This window comes from Microcaecilia unicolor, chromosome 9, assembly GCF_901765095.1.
Source record: "Microcaecilia unicolor chromosome 9, aMicUni1.1, whole genome shotgun sequence".
NCBI classification, from domain to species: Eukaryota; Metazoa; Chordata; class Amphibia; order Gymnophiona; family Siphonopidae; genus Microcaecilia; species Microcaecilia unicolor.
In genome coordinates this window covers 149,063,543-149,083,701 of record NC_044039.1, presented here as the reverse complement: position 1 = coordinate 149,083,701, position 20,159 = coordinate 149,063,543, and the positions used below count along the sequence as shown (strand labels likewise).

General features: G+C 47.3%; 1 protein-coding gene across 2 annotated transcripts in view; it reads left to right on the top strand.

Moving 5' to 3' along the window:
- Window positions 1–20,159, top strand: part of BAHD1 (bromo adjacent homology domain containing 1) — a 331,169-nt gene that overhangs the window by 297,547 nt on the left and 13,463 nt on the right. For both annotated transcript variants that reach the window (XM_030214275.1, XM_030214274.1), the window contains exon 3: window positions 2,396–2,772. In XM_030214275.1, the coding sequence (XP_030070135.1) occupies window positions 2,396–2,772 (377 nt within the window). The remainder of the gene's footprint in view (window positions 1–2,395; window positions 2,773–20,159) is intronic.

Genomic DNA, 20,159 nt, shown 5'->3' with positions numbered 1-20,159 from the left:
TCTCCTCACATCTAGTGGGGGGAGGTGGGGGAGACAGATTTCTGGACTTTAGTTAGTACTTAAGAAGATGGACTTTCTAGTTGAGAACCACTTAATATATCCAGAAGTCCTTCCAGACTTCAAATAGCAACTTATCAGATTTTATAATGCTAACTTATGGCTCTTTGATATTTTCTTGAAATAAACTCTATAACAGCTTATGGATCTCTTGAATATATTGGGCCTGGGCCTGAATTAAAATACATTCCCTACCTGAAAGATGCATTTCATTGACATTTCAATTGTTTTGTATTTCTTGTTTATGAATAATTCTCTAATTATATAGATATTTCTAATTTTTCTGTTGATGTTTTTGTGGTTATCTTTCAGCCTGTATGAGGCTGCTACTGCGCGATCTAGCCAGCGTGGTTATTCATTAAATCTTACCTGGACAAGACTGCCACTTTAAACTATGCAGGAGACATTTTAGGAAGTTCAGTGACCACAATTATCCTAGATACGTTTAGCTGGATAAATGCTGAATATTAGCCCTAACCAGCTGAACTGGAATTGTGCATCTGGAACGCGTCTAGTGCCTCCTTTTGTATCGGCTAATTGTTGAGCCCTCTAGTGGCTAGAGTCACCCAGACAGATGTTAAGAATGTTGACCCCTCTGTTTGCTTGGAGCACCTCTTTAGCCGTTACGATATCAAAGGTAATCTTCATTTTGAAACTTCAGATCTGGGTGAAAAACAGCACGAGTATAGTATAGTTTTGCAGGTAGATATTGCGGACATTTAGGTACTCATTTTCAAAGCACATAAACGTACGAAGTTATATAACTTAGGGCCAGATGCACTAAACGAGCCATTAACGAGCAAGTAGTAAACCCTGGCATACACTAAATATTTTTTTCGGAGGACGGTAGTAGCTAACGAAAACGGAATGCAGATGAGCAAATAGTGTAGAAACCCTTATTGCGATGAGATGCACTAACCTTTCCCGATTGCCTTAACGCTGGAAAACGGTGGAAAATCTAACGAGAGGTCTGTACCTCGTTGGGACTGCGCGGGATTGGAAAACTTCATAAAATGTAAAAAAAAAAAAAAAATCGGGGGGGGGGGGGGGGGGGATGGCCAAGTGCTCATCATGGACGGCCATTATGGGAGTGCTCCACCCGAAAAACAGCCCAAGTGCTCGTCAGGAGCATCCTTTATGGACGTTCTTCACTATATATAAAAAAAAAAGAAATCAAACAGGCTCCGATGCTGCAGGCTCTTTTTTGAACCCCGAAATAATAAAAATGTCTTTTTTGGCCGTGCTTCACTCAGCTGAGAGACCTGGAAGTCTCTGAGCCAGTCTAGCTCGGCTGAATGCGTTGTGATTGGCTCAGGGACTTCCAGGTCTCAGCTGAGTGAAGCACTGCCAAAAAAGACGTTTTTAATATTGCAAGGGGGGGAAGGCAACCAAAATGGGTGCCCATCCAAAAAAAAAGGCCATTTTGGCCCCCTTAATAATAAAAACGTCTTTTTTGGCAGTGCTTCACTCTCAGCTGAGACCTGGATGTCCCTGAGCCAATCACAACGCGTTTAGCCGAGCTAAACGCACTGTGATTGGCTCAGAGACTTCCAGGTCTCTCAGCTGAGTGAAGCACTGCCAAAAAAGACGTTTGAGCTGCGAAGAAGTTGCAGGAGATGTTTGTTTTTTGTTTGTTTTTTTTGCAGCTCGGCAGGCAGTCTGAGCAACTGCTGGGGGGAGCTAACCATGCTTCTGGGACTTTTGAAAGGCTTTGAAACGGATCGGGTGAGGTGTTTTTTTTGTTTTGTTTTGTTTTTTGAGTGAAGGACGTCCATTAAGGACGTCCTTGGCATGCGCAGAGCAGCTAGCATAACGCTTGGTTGCTCTGCGCATGCTCAACCGGCCGACTGGCAGAGTGTTTACCAATAGAATAGAGAATGCAAGTGAGCTACAACGAGCAGCTCATTTGCATTCCCTTTCCTTAATGCATGCCCGTTCCTTACCGATTCGCTAAGGGAATCGGTAAGGGAAGGGCTCTAACGATTTTTTAGTGCATCTTCCCCTCAGTTTGAAGGAACAAACCTTGGGAACCACTGCAGTATCTAGCTCTAATAAATATTCCTTAAGGTGACAATTCTGGACTTTAATCCACCCAGGGGGCTTTAACATCTGCATTCCCACACTGCTGTTTTACACTGTGGTGTGTGGGAATTTGTTAAACTGCTATTTAGCAATTGATGCATTCTGATTCTGGGTGACGGACAAGAAAACCTTTATAGTACGGTTCAATTTAGAAAGTCAGAAGCTTTTTAGAAAGAAATAGGAAAGAGCTGTACTAGTTTGTCACGTCAGCATTATTCTAAGATTACTAATGCTGTTGTTATCTTTCCTTTTTCAGAAAGCTGCAAATCCCTGGACCAGCTTAGCCTCACAATCCCTGTGGCAGGTCACCCAGTGTCACCTGCCCACCCACTCTCAGGATGCCCTGTGCCCAGTGCACCACCTGCTGCAGAGCCAGTTCCATATCTACAAACGCCCAACTCCGAACCTCAAACAATGGCCAGGTTAAAGATGGCCCGTGAGTGCCCCCAGAGTTCCAAGCCTCCAAGTGGCTCCAAATCGGGAGTCCGGAATACTACAGGTTGTTTTCATGCTTCAGATACTAAAGCTTCTAGAGGTCACGCTCATCCCAAACAGCAGAGAATCAGCAGGAGAAGAGCAACCAATGGCTGGATGCCTGTTGGAGCGCCATGTGAAAAAGCTGTTTATGTGGTGGTAAGTGGTTTACAGGTTTGATATAATATGTGTTCTGTGAAACAACAGAAAGGGTGGAAGTGCCTCAGGAGAGATTTCTGTTCTCTAGAGAATTCTAAGCCAGGGAAAGGAGATCAACACTTCCACAAGGGAAACCAGACAAGCAACAGAAGAGTGGACGATCACAAGGAAAACGATTCACAAGGTGAACAAAAGCCTATTAAAGGTTTTATTCTCCAGGGTTAAAAACAGAATGTGTTGGTACATATGACCTAACACGGGCTGTGTTTCGGCTCTGAAGCCTTCTTCAGGGGTCCTCATAAATGGACAAAGAAAGTAAATATTATGCATAATATATTTATTTATTTATTTATTTATTTGTTTATTTATTTGTTTATTTATTTTGACATGTATACCCCATATTATCCCAAATATACTCAAGTTCAATATGGCTAACAGTAAATAAACAGACAAGGTCTACAAAGCCATAAACAAAATGTCAAATATAGACCATTGATGGTCAGTTGCAATCTAAGATACTCCATTAATGGATAGAAACCTCTCGGAGGAAAGCTTTTTTTTCAGTCTTCTGCGAAATACCAAGTAATTGGGCTGACCCTTGATTGCCATTGGCAGTGAATTCCACCACTTAACACCCTGGTATCTAAAGTCAGCAGAGTGAACTGACTTATACTCTCTTACAAACTAGAAGATGAAATCTAAGGTAGTCCCTAGAACCAGAGGTTATATTGCTTAGGGGAATAGTTATTAAGGGCTGCATATGGTGTCAGTCCATTTAATATTTGAAAGACAAAAACACATCATTAAAAATAATTATATAGAATGTAATACAAACATACATTAATCTCAAGCCTCTTGAACACAATAAAAAGAGTGAAAGGTTTAATAAGTGTATTTTAAAAACCATATCAGATAAAACTATGTTAATAAAAAGTGGATGTGATGAATGAGATAAGATGTTAATATAAAAAAGTTTGTATATGCATAAGTGAATGGTGATAATCAAAAACAGCGAAGATGACGCAAAAAAGGAAAAGGAAAAGAGAAAAAAAGGGGAAAAAAAGAGAGAAAAAAAGGCAAAAACGAGAACAAAATTAAGGAATAAAAAATAGAAAAAATAGATAAGGAAAGAAAAAACTAAAAAGTGAAATGGTGGATAAAATATAAAAATCAGAAAAAAGACGACACAAGCAAAATGAAAAAGATAAAAAAATGATGGATTTATTAGGGTGATATGACTCGACACAGCTGTGTTTCGGCCCAACTGGCCTGCATCAGGAGTCTAAATAAAACAAATTAATTTTAATTTAAACATGTAAATATACAATAATATATTTTTAAACAGTGAAGTAAAATAAACAACAAAATAAAAGATGTACTACACTCAATGGTACAGAATTTCTTATAAGACGTTTTTGTAAAAGAAGAAATCTAACTTAATACGATATAAAAATCACAAAGAGTGAACACAGAAGGTACATGTTATAAAGAAACTGATAAATGAGTACCAATGACTGTACTTTAAATTTGTCTATCAATGAATTTCATATTATCAACATGAATTTGTATCCTTAACAGAAAATTTTTATTTTAAAATTTATCTATCAATGAATTTCATATTATCAGCATAAATTTTATCCTTAACAAAAAAATTTTTTAAAAAGAACAATTTTTGTATTTTACATTTAAATTAACAAAATTTCTAAATATCTTACAAACCTAAACGTTCTGTACATATATATGTATTATAATGCAAATTGAAGGTCAAAATAGTATTTAAAAAATATTATATAAAACCTTAATATAGGGTGCAAATTAAGAAAAAAGAGGATGATCTTAATGTCTAGTTTTAAATTTTACCTGTTACACCATATATGTATTCTCTGATAATGGAAGTCCTTGTGAAGTATTCAATTAAGCACGCTTAAATTCAGTAACACTCTGCCTTTAAAAAGGCTGTGTGCACAGTTTAAAAAGAGTCTGTATAACGAAAGAAAAAGCAATAAGTGAATGGTGAACCATACATATAGAAGTGAAAACTATTAAGAATTTTAGGTAACAGTGCTGGTTGAGAATAGTAGAAATTATGAAGACAGAAGAGTGCAAGGCAGGGTAAAAGGTGATTAGGATATAAGTAATAGAGGCAAAGTACATCAAAGATGGGATACCTTTAAACCACACAAATAGTGCATGGAGAAAATCCGATGATCAAAGTAAACAAAATTATAAAAAGAGCAGGAGCTTTCCATAGCGTCCCCAGATCAATCCAGAGACTTGTGGGTTATGTCCCTCCATTAGCACGTTAGATAGAGAGAACTCAGAAGTTTACCACAAGAGGGCATGTGCAGCCAGCCTAACTTCAGTATTCTCTCTATCTAGCAGGTAGAAGGGAGCATAAAGTGCAGCTCTCTGGCCTAGGGCTCCTATCCCGTTCCCTCGGGTGTGTTGAGCCTTTTCTGGGGTTGAGGTGCTGGAGCACATTGTGGGTTACACCTGGTGGTGCCAGGTCCCTACCCTTCTCCCCCTGTCAGCCTGGGTAATTTCTTCTGAGGAATTTGGCTGTCTCCAGTCCAGCCTTAATCGTACGCTAGTTTGGAGCTGGGAAGCATTTCGCCCGTTCAAGTCAAGTGGAACGTGGGCAGGGCTGTTTCTGTGGAGGAGGTAAGGCTTTTGGGGGCCATGGCGTGGAGGAGTGGCCTAGTGGTTAGGATGGTGGACTTTGGTCCTGGGGAACTGAGGAACTGAGTTCGATTCCCACTTCAGGCACAGGCAGCTCCTTGTGACTCTGGGCAAGTCACTTAACCCTCCATTGCCCCAGGTAAAAATAAGTACCTGTATACAATATGTAAGCCGCTTTGAGCCTGCCATGAGTGGGAAAGCGCAGGGTACAAATGTAACAAAAAAAATGTCTGTTCCGTCGGAGTCCGTCAAACGCTGCTCGCGCTGCAGAGCATGGAGGTTGGCATCGGGTGCCTGCAACTCTTATTCGGCGGCTGTAGTTAAGCCCAGGTCTGAACAGGGGGACCGCGTTTTGGGCACGAAGGCGCCGGAGGGGAGCGATTCCCGCTTGGCGGGAAAGTTTCTGGACCGGTGCGTGGCTCCGCCGGCGGCATTTTTATCGCTGGGGAATGGAGGGGAGGAATGGGCCAGGGTGACTACAGACGAATGGGTGTTGGACATCATTCGAGACGGCTACAAGCTGGAATTGGCTCGTCCTTTGGGAGACAGTTTTCTCGAGTCTCCTTGCAAGTCTGCCCTAAAGAGCGCAGCGGTGCGGGACACTTTGACAGAGTTACTCCATCTGGAGGCAGTTGTCCCGGTGCCTGCGGTCGACGTCGGTCGGGGTCGCTACTATTTACTTTGTAGTTCCAAAGAAAGGAGGGGCCTTTCGTCCAGTGTTAGATCTTAAGGCGGTCAACAGGGCTCTTGCTGTACGTCATTTCCTGATGGAAACGCTTCGATCAGTGTTGGCGGCAGTTCAGCCAGGAGATTTCTTGGCAGCCCTAGATCTAAAGGAAGCCTACTTGCACATTCCCATCTGGTCCCCTCACCAAAGATTCCTGCGTTTTGTAGTGTTGGGGCAGCATTTCCAATTCAGAGCTATGTCCTTTGGTCTGGCCACGGCTCCACGCACATTCTCCAAGGTAATGGTGGTAGTGGCGGCCTTTCTGCGGACAAGAGGAATACAGGTTCATCCTTATCTCAACGATTGGTTGATCCGCGCTCCGTCTCACACAGAATGTGTACAGGCGACTTAGGCGGTGATGGATCTCCTTCAGTCACTGGGTTGGGTGATAAAAAAAGAGTCATCTCGTCCCAACTCAAACTCTGGAGTACCTGGGGGTTTGGCTTGATACCCGTCAGGGCGGAGTTTTTCTTCCGGAGCAGCGACGATCGAAGCTGATTGAGCACATTTCTTCCATTCTTCAGACGACGGCACCAAAGGTGTGGGACTATGTCCAGGTGCTAGGGTCCATGGCGGCGACAATCGAGGTAGTCCCATGGGCCAGGAGTCACATGCGTCCTTTGCAATTGGATCTACTCAGCTGCTGGTCTCTGCTTTCCGCAGATTATGTGATTCGACTTTCCTGGACACCTTGAGCACGTTTTGCTGTCTGTTGGTGGCTCCAGTCAGATAATTTGCTTCGAGGCATGCCTCTGGCCACGCCGGAATGGCGTGTGGTGACGACGGATGCCAATCTGTCAGGTTGGGGGGCTCACTGTCTTGGGCACTCAGCTCAGGGGATTTGGACTCTCTTGGAGTCCAGGTTGCAGATCAATCTTCTGGAACTTCGAGCAATCCGATTGGCTCTCCTAGCCTTCGAGACGTTGCTGTGGGGTTCAGCCGGTTCGAGTTCTGTGCGACAATGCGACGGCAGTGGCGTACGTCAATCGGCAGGGGGGAACTCGGAGTGCTCCTCTGGCGGATGAAGCGTCTGCTCTTTGCCTTTGGGTGGAGAAGCGTCTAGTTCTGTTGTCGGCTGCTCACATAGCGGGAGTCCTAAATGTCCAGGCCGACTTCCTCAGTTGGAATCGCTTGGATGCCGGGGAGCGGGAGCTCTCTCCGTTGGCCTTCCAGCAGATTTCGGACCATTGGGGAATTCCGATGTTAGATCTGATGGCTCGCTTCTCCAATTCCAAAGTGCCTCGGTTCTTCAGCAGGGGCAGGGAGTTTGGGTCTGAAGGCGTAGACGTGCTTCTTCAGCCATGGCCGATGGATCTGCTGTATCTCTTCCCTCCGTGGCCAATGGTCGGTCAGATAGTGGGCAGAATCTCTCGTCATCCGGGCCCGGTGATTCTCATTGCGCCGGACTGGCCCAGGCGGCCTTGGCATGCGGACTTGATTTGTCTTCTCATTGACGAGTTCCTCTGTCTCACTTGCCAGACCTTCTGAGTCAGGGTCCGGTAGTCATGAAAGATCACCGTCCGTTTGGGCTTACAGCTTGGCTATTGAAAGGTCACGTCTGAGGCGTAAAGGTTACCCTGAGGCAGCTATTGGGACAATGTTGCAGGAGCGCAAACGTTCTACTTCGACTGCGTATGCTAGAGTTTGGAGGACGTTTGTTGTTCCTCGTCGGGCATTTCTCCACAATCAGCCCCTCTCGGGTCCATTTTGGCCTTTTTGCAGGAGGGGATGGATAAGGCGCTATCGCTAAGTACTTTAAAGGTTCAGGTAGTGGCTTTGGCCTGCTTTAGGGGTCGTTTGGGGAGGCACTCCTTAGCTTCTCATCCAGACGTAGTTAGATTTCTTCGGGGGGGGGGGGGGGGGGGGGGGTAGCGCATATGAGACCTCGAGTTCCAGTGGTGCCGGTTTGGAATTTCAACCTTGTCCTTAGGGCCTTGCAGCGGCCTCCTTTTGAGCCCCTGAGTAAAGCATCTTTGAAGGATATCACGTTGAAGACTGTTTTTCTGGTGGCAATGGCTTCCGCTAGACGGGTGTCTGAGCTTCAGGCCCTTTCGTGCAGAGATCCATTTCTACGCTTTTTGGAGGCGGGAGTGTTGATTAGGACGTTTCCGTCCTTTGTTCCCAAGGTAGTCATGTGTTTTCACATTAACCAAGAAGTGGTTTTACCGTCCTTCAAGCAAGAGGATTACCCTGACAACTTTCGAGCTCTGTGTTGTTTAGACGTTAGGAAGGCTCTACTTTGTTATTTGGAGGCGACTAATTCTTTTCAGAAGTCCGATCATCTCTTTGTGCTGTTTGCGGGACATAAGAAAGGAAACATGGCCTCTAGGGCAACGGTCGCTCGATGGCTTAGCGAGGCGATTGCATTGGCTTACCTTTTGATGGGGAAGTCTTCTCCGCTTCACGTTCGTGCGCACTCCACTAGAGCTCAAGCTACTTCCTTTGCGGAATTCCGTCCGGTTCCTTGGGAGGACATTTGTAAGGCGGTGACTTGGTCATCTCTGCATACATTCGCTAAGCATTACCGTCTTGATGTCGCTGCGCGTCGGGATGTGATTTTTGGGGCTTCAGTTTTGACGGCCGGGGTAGTCCGGTCCCACCCTTGATGAGGATTGCTTTGGTACATCCCACAAGTCTCTGTATTGATCTGGGGACGCTATGGAAGATAAAATTATGTCTTACCTGATAATTTTCTTTCCATTAGTCCCTCAGATCAATCCAGAGGCCCTCCCTGGGATTCATTCTTGTATTTTCTGATAGGCTTCAGTCTGGTTCAATCAGTTCTGTTCATGTTCCTTTGTTATTCGGACGGTTACAGGATATTAATGTGTACATACATTTACATTTTGTGATTTATGGCAGCTCGGAGAATTTCTTCCAAGTTTATGCTGCTTTTGGAGAGGCAGGAGAGTTTACTGTGGTTCAATTTAAGCTTCTTACTGCTTTGGTATCGTTTATACTGAAGTTAGGCTGGCTGCACATGCCTTCTTGTGGCAAACTTCTGAGTTCTCGTTATCTAACCTGCTAGTAGAGGGACATAACCCACAAGTCTCTGGATTGATCTGAGGGACTAATGGAAAGAAAATTATCAGGTAAGACATCATTTTACCTTTTGTCATCGCCATATCCAGGATACTTTACCTGACCTGGACTATGCCCCTGTTGGCATTGTGGCAGAAAGACTTGCAAGTTTTGCTTACTATCGCTTAACTTAAGGCACATATCCTTGCGATTCGGCGTACTTCAATGTTTGCAATGTATTGGAAACTTCAGTATAAATTTGTTCTACGTTTATACATTTCTCCTTGCAGAGCATTCCACATGGGACTTTCTCCGTGGGGATTGTGTTTGAAATGTGGAGCAGGAGGAGTTACATTGGGCCATATGTTTTGGACCTGTAGAGGTATTGTGATCTTCTGGAAATTAATAATTGCTCAAGTATCGTTCGTGTGGCAGGCCAGATGGCACTATGATCCTGCCTTATTATTTGGACATCTGAAGCTGGGTCCACAAGCCCCCGGAGGATTTACAGCATTTGTCTAGAGTTGTAATAGTAGCTAAGCAAGTTATAATAGCAGACTAGTTATCTTATACTTATCCCACGCCTCAGCAGTGGCAGACTCATATGATCTACTTGCTACGTATGGAGCGTATGGACATTAGAGATTTTAATTCAGTTGCTTGGTAATGATTCCAGCAATGTTGGGCCCCCTTCTTGAACACTATGGCCTCAAATGCAAAGAATCGTATCTTAAAGTTTTAGGTACAGTGCACTCCATTTAAGTGCATGTCGGATAAGCGCATGCTCTGTTTAACTGCATGCCGTACTTTGGTCCTGTTTTTGGCGCCATCAATTTCTATAGGGACAAACCGGTTTAGCACACCACATGCTTATATGCATGGTTTAAGACCGCTCCTCTGCAGGAAAGACTCCGCATAAGCGCGCTCACGGAATATGGAAGCTGATTGGCGCGTGACAACCAGCGAGATTTCAAATTTACCGGCCCTTTAACTGCCACAGGCAGAATAAGCGAAAGAATGTTGTTAGAGTGTACCCTGGAGTCGTTGTCGTCGCGCAACTGTAAAACCCTGAGTGGTGTAGAATAGAGAGTGACATGGAGACAAAATTTGTCCTCATCCCCGCAGGTTCTGTCACCGCCTTGTCCCCTCAGGCTCTGCCTCTGTCCCTGCAGGTTCTGTCCCCGTCCCCGCTCTGTCCCCATGGGCTCTGACCTTATCTACAGAAGCCTCAAACAATTATGATTTTATATTTAAATCTTTTTCTTAAAGTATAAAAAGGAACAATATACTGTGCAACTATTGTGCATAAATTACAAATAGAAAACAATAATAATGACGAGCAGCTATAATAACCCTCCTCACCAGCACCCTCTACCCTTCCAACCCCAACAACAGCTGATTTCTACTACCCCAAGGAATCCTAATCCACCCTGTTAAAATGTCCAGGGGTACAAAATACAACCAAATCTGTATGCCCTAGAGGGAAGAATTATGCCCTATGAAGCACTATTTTGATTTTTTAATCTGTGGATGAATAAGAAGTCAACAACAATCTCAGGATTAAGTGTATCTATCCTGTCTCCCAGAGTCCTTCCTGCAATAGAAGATATCTTCTTAAAAGATGTGCTAGTAGCAGGATGTACAGGATCCCCCATGCAAAGTTTGCTAGTTGTGGCCAGCATGTTTGCTTGCTTTTCCAAAAAATCAAAGTATCATTATCTGCATCACTCAAACATAAATAACAGTCCAGTTCATTAACAGGCTTCAAAGTTGAAAATGACACAGGGACAAAGTTTGTCCCCGTCCTTGGGGGCTTTGTCCCCCGTCCCCGCGGTTACTCTGGGTCGCCGTCCCCGTGTCATTCTCTAGTGTAGAATGAGTAGAAGTAAATCGATTTTTTTTTTTTTTACTCGTTCCAAAAGTACAAAGACTAGGGGACGCTGAAGGAAGTTGTGTAGAAATACTTTTAAAACAAATAGGATGAAATATTTTTTCACTCAACGAACAGTTAATCTCTGGAACTCTTTGCCAGAGTATGTGGTTAAAAATGTTTTGGGCAAATTTCTGGAAGAAAAGTCCATAGTTTGCTGTTGAGACAGACATGGGGAGGCAGCTGCTTGCCCCAGTATTGGTAGCATGGAATGTTGCTGCTAATTGGGTTTCTGCCAGGTACTTGTGACCTGGGTTGGCCACTGTTTGGAAATGGGATACGGAGCTAGACGGACCATTGTTCTGACCCAGTGTGGCTTCTCTTATCTTCTATATATCCATCTGACTGGAGCATCAAGTGCTGATTAGTAACACTTTTAGTTCACTTTTTGTTTTTCTTCAGTCTTCTATGCACAGCCTTAATATATAACATTGGCACTATCGCATCTATAATCAGTCTCTCATGTGTTTATTTTAGAACGCAGCATCCCATCTACTCTTTTTATAATTTTGTTCACTTTGATTGCAGGATTTTCTCCATGCACTATTTGCATGGTTTACTGCTATCATATCTTTGACGTACCTTTGCCTCTATTACCAATATCCTAATTGCCTTTTACCCTGCCTTGTACTCTTCCAGATTCTACACTTTTAACCAGCACTATTAGCAGGGCCGTGCTGATGCGGTAAGCGAGGTAAGCGCCACAGGGGGGCGCCCACCTTTGGAGGGCGCCGCCACGGTGCTTACCCTCGCCCCGCCGAGGACTTTAAATCTTTTGGCACCAGAGAGGGGGGTGCCGCCGCTCCCGCTGCTCTTCATGATCCTGGCACCCCCCCCCCCCCCCCTCCCGCACCAGCCCTTTAAATTTATTTGCCGAGCGAGCGCAGCACCTCGTGTGCAAGTAAAAGAAGCGGATCCGATCATCTCATTGGGCCTTCCCTCACTGTCCCGCCCTCCTCTGACGCAACTTCCTATTTCCTCTAGGGCGGGACAGTGAAGGAAGGCCCAATGAGATGATCGGATTCGCTTCTTTTACTTGCACACGAGGTGCTGCGCTCGCTATCGCGTCAGCATTGGCAATTTATTTTTAAAGACGGGTGGTAGGGAGAAGACGAGGCAGGGTGGGGGACAGATAGGGTGACCGTGGGGGGGGGGGGACTCGGATAGCAGAAGGGACTGGGTGGGAGACAGATGGGGTGAGGGGGACTCGGATGGGCAGAAGGGACTGGGTGGGAGACAGATGGGGTGAGGGTGGGGGGCACTTGGATAGCAGAAGGGACTGGGTGGGAGACAGATGGGGTGAGGGGGACTCGGATGGGCAGAAAGGACTGGGTGGGAGACAGATGGGAGAAGGGGCATGGAGCTGGAACTGGGGTCTGAAAAGTGAGCAGGAGGGAGAATGGGGTCAAGCCTGGGGCAGGGGTGGATGGGAGAATCAATGGATCTGGAACTAGGGGCAGCCGCAGGTGGGAACTGGGAGCCGAAAAGAGGGGGCAGTGAGAGAGGGGGGATAGATCCTGGATGGAATGGGGAGTGAGAGGGAGGGCAGACCCTGAATGGATGGGAGGGCAAAGAGGCATGGATGGGAGGGCAGGGCCCAGGGAGAGGACAAATTGCTGGAAGGGGAGGGGAGAGAGGATTGCTGGCTATGGATGGAGGAGGGAAGGGCAGCGAGGGACAAGGATGGACATGGGGGCCCAGGGAGAGGACAAATTGCTGGAAATGGAGGGGAGGGGAGAGAGGAGGATTGCTGGCTATGGATGGAGGAGGGAAGGGCAGAGAGGGACAAGAATGGACATGGATGGGAGGGCAGGACCCAGGGAGAGAGGAGAAATTGCTGGAAATGGATATAGAGCAAGAAATGAAGAAGAAAGGAGAAAAGTAAAGAAATAAATGGAAAGGAAGCCCTGGAAACGGAGTTAAGAGGACAGATAGCAGCAGAATCAGATACTGGGCCAACATGATCAGAAAAAGAAAGTCACCAGACAACAAAGGTAGAAAAAAATCATTTTATTTTCATTTTAGTGTTTGGAATATGTCCACTTTGAGAATTTACATCTGCTATCTTATTTTGCAATGTATAGCAATTTGTTTCTAAGAATATTGCTGACAATTCCTTCCAGTGTGGCAAGTGGTGAGCGATCATTTTCATTGGGGGGGGTGATCATTTTCACAGGGGGGGGGGGGGGGGGGGCGCCAACTGATAGTCTGCAGGGGGGCGCCAGAGACCCTAGGCACGGCCCTGACTATTAGCTAAAATTCTTATAGTTTTCACTTCTATATGTTTGGTTCACCATTCACTTATGCATATACACTTTTTTTTTATTCACCTAAGTATTATCAGATATGGTTTAAAATACACTTTCTTTCATTAAACGTTTCACTCTTTTTATTGTGTTAAAGAGGCTTGAGATTAATGTATGTTTGTATTATATTAAATCTGCTTTTGTCCATTTATGAGGATCAATGAAGAAGGCTTCACACAGGGCTGTGCCAACACGGTAAGCGAGGTAAGCATGGCAGAGGGGCGCCCCGCCGCACCATGCTTACCTCGACCTCTTCTCCCCAGATCCTTTTCCTTTTTTTTTTTTTTTTTGTTTTGTTTTGTTTAAATTTACCTCTGTCCGGCGGCAGCGTAGCATTAGTGAGAAGGAGGCGGCGCTCCCCCTCCCCGACGTGTCAGGCTTCCCTTCGCTCAGTTCCGCCTTCTTCTGACATCAGAAATGACGTCAGAAGAAGGCAGGACACTGAGCGAAGGGAACTGGGAAGACTGACACGTCCGGGGTGGAGGAGCGCCGCCGCCTCCTCACTAACGCTACGCTGCCACTGGACAGAGGTAAATTTAAACAAAAAAAAAGGAAAAGGATCTAGGGAGAAGAGGGCGGGTAGTGTAGCGATCGTTTTTGGGGGGGGGGGCAACTGCAGGGGGGCGCCGGAGACCCTAGGCACGGCCCTGGCTTCACAGATGAAACGCAGTCCATGTTGGGTCATATGTTCCAACGCATCCTGTTTTTAACATTGGAGAATAAAACCTTTAGAGGCTTTTGGTCATCTTGTGACTTGTTTTCCTTGGGAACTTCAACTCTTCTGTTGCTTCTCTAGAAAATATTTTTTTATACTTTCAGTGGCAAATACCTCACGGTATTCAGATGTAGCCTCAACATTTTGTCTAACTTGTATGTTTGATGACTATATTTGGCCAGCCTTTGTATAGGGCAGTGATTCCCAAGCTTGATCTTGGAGGCCCCCCAGGCAGTCAAGTTTTCAGGATATCCACAATGAATATTCATGAGATAGATTTGCATGCGGTGGAGATAGCACATGCAAATCTCTCATGAATATTCACTGTGGATATCCTGAGAACCAGATTGGCTTGAAGGGTCTCCAAGACTGTTTTTGGGAACCACTGGTATAGGTTCACAGGAGTGGATCCCATAGGAACCTAGTACAAATGCATATTTGGCTTTAGCCTTGTATGGTAGCATTCTTTGATCTGAAAGTTTTTCTCTTGGTCCTTTGCACTTCCATGTGTAATCAAAATTGGGGCTTAAGATCTGTTCCCTTAAGTGTTCTTTCACAACTACCCTAGCTGAGATAATATTTAACCATCTCTCTGACCTCCTGTGCACCTTTTTTTTAAATTAGTCTCCTTACTTTCTAACTCTTCTTACTCTCTTACCTATCTATATGTTCCATCTTTGCTTTACCCTTCACTATCAATTAAAATGTTCTATTCCTTGTCATCAAGCAGATGAAGCCATTACGTATGGGTTGTGTCCATCAACCAGCAGGGGGAGATAGAGAGCACTCAACTTTTCACAGTGCCTCATGGCCAGCTAGCTCCACTGCCTCTTCAGTATTCTCTATCTCCCCAAGCAGGGTGGCTGCAGCAGCTTCGAGCTCCATCAAAACTCTGCCTGGGGGTGGCTCCTGGCTTGCCAGTTGTTAGCCGGGGTGTTAGAGGCTACAGCAGCTTCACTTTGAAGGCACATAGGTCAGCCCTTTCCCTGCCTTACCCATGCCCCTGTGGATGTGGACATATTAGCTTGCTTTTCCCTGTCCTTTCCCACTCAGTGGAATCAGGCACATTGGTTCGCCTTTCCCTGCCTTTCCCACTTATCTGAGCCTCCGGAGTGTTTTTATTTACCTCTTTTGCCTCTGCTTTCCTCACAGCGTTAAAAAAATAAATAAATAAAGTCGTGTCGCGCTTTAGTGCAGCGATCTTGGAAAAGAGGTTTTTTTTCTTGAGATTCTTCTGCAGGACCGGAGCTGTGATACTCGGTCTAGTGAGGTAAGAGTGTTTTCTGACTCCTCCGGGGTGGGCCCGCGATCGGGTCGTTTTTGGCGTGAACCGCAATTTTTTAATTTTACCGCCGTTTTCGGCGATGGCTGCGGAGACTGTAAAGCGCTGTTCTAAATGTGGCAAGCGCAAATCAGCAGCGGGGTTCTGTAATTCGTGCTGTACAGACGGTAGAGCCGGCCCGAGCATGGCGAGCGGTGATCTTTTGCGCTCTGAGCTGGCAGCGGATGCCATTTTGGATTTTCCACATGGCGCGGCCTCCGTTGCGACGGAGAGCCCTGAATCCGGGGGGGGGGGGGGGGGGTCCTCTGAGTGAGGCTAATAATAGAGCTGATAGCCTTGGGCAGGATCCGGGCGGTCAGGGAGCGGTTTTCTCCCCTGATTTTGTTTTAATGCTGCATAGGGCGTACATGCTTAAAAGAGCTCTTCCACAGGGATCTTCGGACCCTCTGCCTCCCCCCCCCCCCCCCCCCCCCCCCGGTGGATCCTGGCCTTTTGGAGTTGGCTTTGCCTGTTTCTTATCCTCCTGATAAACGCAGAAGGGCTAATTCCCCTTCTGAGTGTAGCGCCCCCCACCCCTTTCCCCCCCGTGGTTGGGCTATGAGGATTCTGAGGGGTCTGGAAGAACTTCTTGGGCTGAGGAGCCAGAGTCGGGTGCAGAATTGCCACAGGAGCTTGATGATCCTTCTGCGGTGAGGATTTTCCACCGCGAGGAGCTGCCAGCGCATATTTCAGATGCCTTACAAGCCCTCTCGATTGAAGATCCTGGGAGTGGCACAGCCTCTTCTGTTAATCCAAGGATGGCTAGTACCAGAAAGCCTGCTCGAGCCTTTCCTTTGCATGACTCCATCCAAGAGCTTATTTCGGCTCAATGGGCTGACCCCGAGGGACCTTTTGAAGGTTGCCAGGGCTATGGGGCAATTATACCCTCTGAGTGAGGAACATTTGGCTCGCTTTGCAATGCCTAAAGTGGATGCCCTGGTCACGGCTGTGACAAAGAGAACTACCCTCCCTGTTGAAGGAGGTTGTTGCCCTGACGGATATTCAAGATCGCAGGCTTGATTCAGCTCTGAAGAGGTCCTTTGATTTGGCAGGTCTCACTGTTCGGGCGTCTGCATGCAGTTGTTATGCTGCTAGAGCCTGCCTGGCTTAGTTACAGCAGACAGTGGAACAGCCCGGTGATGGAGCGGAGACCTTATCTGTAGTGGCTCCGCGGATGGAGTCGGCCTTGTCCTTTTTGGCTGACGCCCTTTATGATATGGTCAGAGCTTCGGCTAAACAAATGGCTGTAGCAGTGGCGGCTCGCCGCACTCTTTGGCTACGACATTGGGCAGCGGACATGGCCTCTAAGCAAAGGTTGGTGAAGTTGCTCATTCAAGGCCTTCTTCTGTTTGGTGAGGAGCTGGAAAACATTGTTAAAAGCCTGGGGGAAACCTCAGCGCTTGCCCGAAGATAGGCCGTCCGCTCCTCTTACAGACCTCGCTTCCGTGAAGCTAGAAGGTACCGCCTGGGGCGTGCTGCTGGGTTCACTTCGCGTGCCCGCTTTCAGCAGAGAAACTCCTTTCGCTTGGACAAATGTTCCGCAGCTGCCGGTTCAAGGGCGACCCTCTCAATGATGGTGCAGCCTCCTCCTCGTTTCCTGTCATCGGAGGAAGACTTTCCCTCTTTTTTGAGGAGTGGGCCAAAATCTCCGCAGATCAGTGGGTCTTGGACCTGATCAGAGACGGATACCGAATAGAATTCGATGCCCCGGTGAGAGACGTGTTTGTGGAGTCCCGATGCGGTTCTGCCGCCAAACGGGCGGCGGTAGAGGAGACTTCACACAGTCTGCGCCAGATAGGGGCTGTGACCCCGGTGCCTCCCGCCGAACAAGGTTTAGGCCGCTACTCCTTTTACTTTGTGGTGCCACGAAAAGGCGGGTCTTTTCGCCCTATCCTGGACTTAAAAGAATTAAACAAGTCCTTAAGAGTGCGGCATTTTCACATGGAAACCCTGCGCTCCGTCATTGCGGCGGTACAGCCAGGAGAGTTTCTAACGTCTCTGGACCTGAAAGAAGCATACTTGCACATACCAATTTGACACCCGCACCAGACGTTTCTGCGGATTGCGGTGTTGGGAAAACATTTCCAGTTTCGGGCCTTGCCTTTTGGCCTCGCCACAGCTCCTCGAACCTTCTCCAAGGTAATGGTGGTAGTAGCTGCCTTTCTCAGGCGAGAGGGTATCCGGGTTCACCCGTACCTAGACGACTGGCTCATCAGAGCAGACTCAGAAAAAGAGAGTCATCTAGCTACAGCCAGAGTGGTTTCAGTTCTTCAATCTCTGGGCTGGGTCGTCAATATGGCCAAAAGTTACCTTACCCCCTCGCAATCCATAGAATATTTGGGGGCCAGGTTCGACACAGCCTCGGGCTATGTGTTTCTTCCCGAGCAAAGGCGGTGCAAGCTTCAGAATCAGGTCCGTCTGCTCCTGAGGATGCCCCGCCTGCGAGCTTGGGACATTGTCCAGCTGTTGGGATCGATGACAGCCACCTTGGAAGTGGTGCCATGGGCGAGAGCGCACCTGAGACCGCTACAGTATTCTGTACTTCAACGATGGTCTCCAGTATCTCAGGATTATCAGTGCAGACTTTCTTGGCTCCCTGCGGCCTGCCTCAGTATGGAGTGGTGGCTCTCGGACAGCATGTTGCGGCGGGGAATGCCGCTGGCGCTCCCCGATTGGTGCCTAGTGGTGACAAATGCCCGCCTGAAGGGCTGGGGCGCATATTGCCAGGGGAAGCGTGCCCAGGGTCTGTGGACGCCCGACGAGTCGGAGTGGTCTATCAACCGCCTGGAGTTGAAAGCGGTGTTTCTGGCTCTTCTGGCCTTTCAAGTGTCCCTGGAAGGATTGGCTGTCCGAGTGATGTCGGACAACACGACAGCAGTGGCCTACATAAATCGACAAGGCGGCACTCAGTGTAGAGCTCTAGCCGCGCAAGCCGAACAAATTTGCCACTGGGCCGAGCTGCATCTACAGTCCCTGTCAGCAGCTCACATTGCAGGTCAGAGCAACATGCAAGCCGACTATCTAAGCAGGCATCAGATCGATCCAGCGGAGTGGGAACTAGCAGACGATGTATTCCTGCAGATATGTGCCAAATGGGGCAAGCCAGTGATGGATCTTATGGCGACCAGTTCCAATGCCAAAGTCCCGTGCTTCTTCAGCAGACGGAGGGATCCTCGCTGTGCCGGGTTGGATGCCTTGGCTCAACCCTGGCCCCTGGGCTTGCTGTATGTCTTCCCTCCGTGGCCCTTGATAGGGCGAGTGCTCCTGCGGATTCGGCTGCATCCAGGAGAAGTGGTGCTCATCGCCCCGGATTGGCCCAGGAGGCCTTGGTATGCGGACCTCCGACAGATGCTGTTGGAGGCTCCTTTTCCGTTACCTCTGGTTCCGCACCTGTTGTCACAGGGTCCGGTGGCCATGGAGGACACCTGCCACTTTGGTCTTATGGCATGGCGATTGAGAGGGCGCAATTGAGAGATAAAGGCTACTCAAATAAGGTAATTTCCACTCTCCTGCAGGCCCGTAAGTGCTCCTCTTCCGTGGCTTATGCCAGGATTTGGCGCCAGTTTGAAGTCTGGTGTGTTTCAAGAGCGCTTTCTCCATTGCGGGCTCCTGTCTTGCCGTTTCTGGATTGTTTGCAGGATGGTGTACACAAAGGCTTGGCCTATAATTCCCTGCGGGTGCAAGTGGCAGCATTGGCCTCCCTGCTTGGCAAGGTTGAAGGCGTGTCCTTAGCTGCTCATCCAGATGTGGCACGGTTTCTTAGAGAGGTGCTTCGGCTCCATCTTCCCGTGCGGGCACCTTGTCCAGCTTGGAACCTGGGGTTAGTATTGAAGGCCCTTCAGAGAAAGATTTGACACTGAAGGCCGGCTTTTTAGTGGCCATTAACTCGGTGAGACGGGAGTCAGAGCTCCAGGCACTGTCATGTCGAGACCCTTTTCTGCAATTCTCAGAGTCAGGGGTCACGGTTTGGACCGTGCCTTCCTTCATGCCTAAGGTGGTTTCAGCGTTTCACCTAAACCCGCCTGTTTTTCTTCCCTCTTTTGTTGAGGAGAGTTTCCAGATTCATTTGGGCAGTTGCACCTTTTGGATGTGCGCAGGACTCTGTTGCAGTATGTGCGAATTACAAATTCTTTTAGGACCTCTGATCATCTTTTTGTGCTGTTTGCAGGTCCTCGCAGAGGGTCTTAAGCGTCTAAAGCCACTATTGCCCGTTGGCTCAAAGAAGCTATCTTTTCGGCATATCTGCTGTCTGGCCGGGCTCCACCTGTAGCCTTTTAAGGCACATTCCACAAGAGCGATTTCCTCTTCCTGGGCGGAAACTGGAGCACTATCTCTTCATGAGATTTGCAGTGCTGCAACATGGGCTTCTAAGCTCTCTTTCGCCCGATATTACAGGCTGGATGTGGCTGCCAGGAGGGATGCGCGTTTTGGAGTACAGGTGCTAGCGCGTGGTGTGGCTTGTTCCCACCCTATTTAGGGATTGCTTTGTTACATCCCATACATAATGGCTTCATCTGCTTGATGACAAGGAAGAGAAAATTAGGTTCTTACCGTGATAATTTTCTTTCCTTTAGTCATAGCAGATGAAGCCATGAGCCCTCCCTGTATGATTGTCTGTATTGCAGTGATTCTGATTTTAGGTGCTGTTCTTGTTTCCTGAAGTTATATTCCTTCCTTGGGGAGTCGGA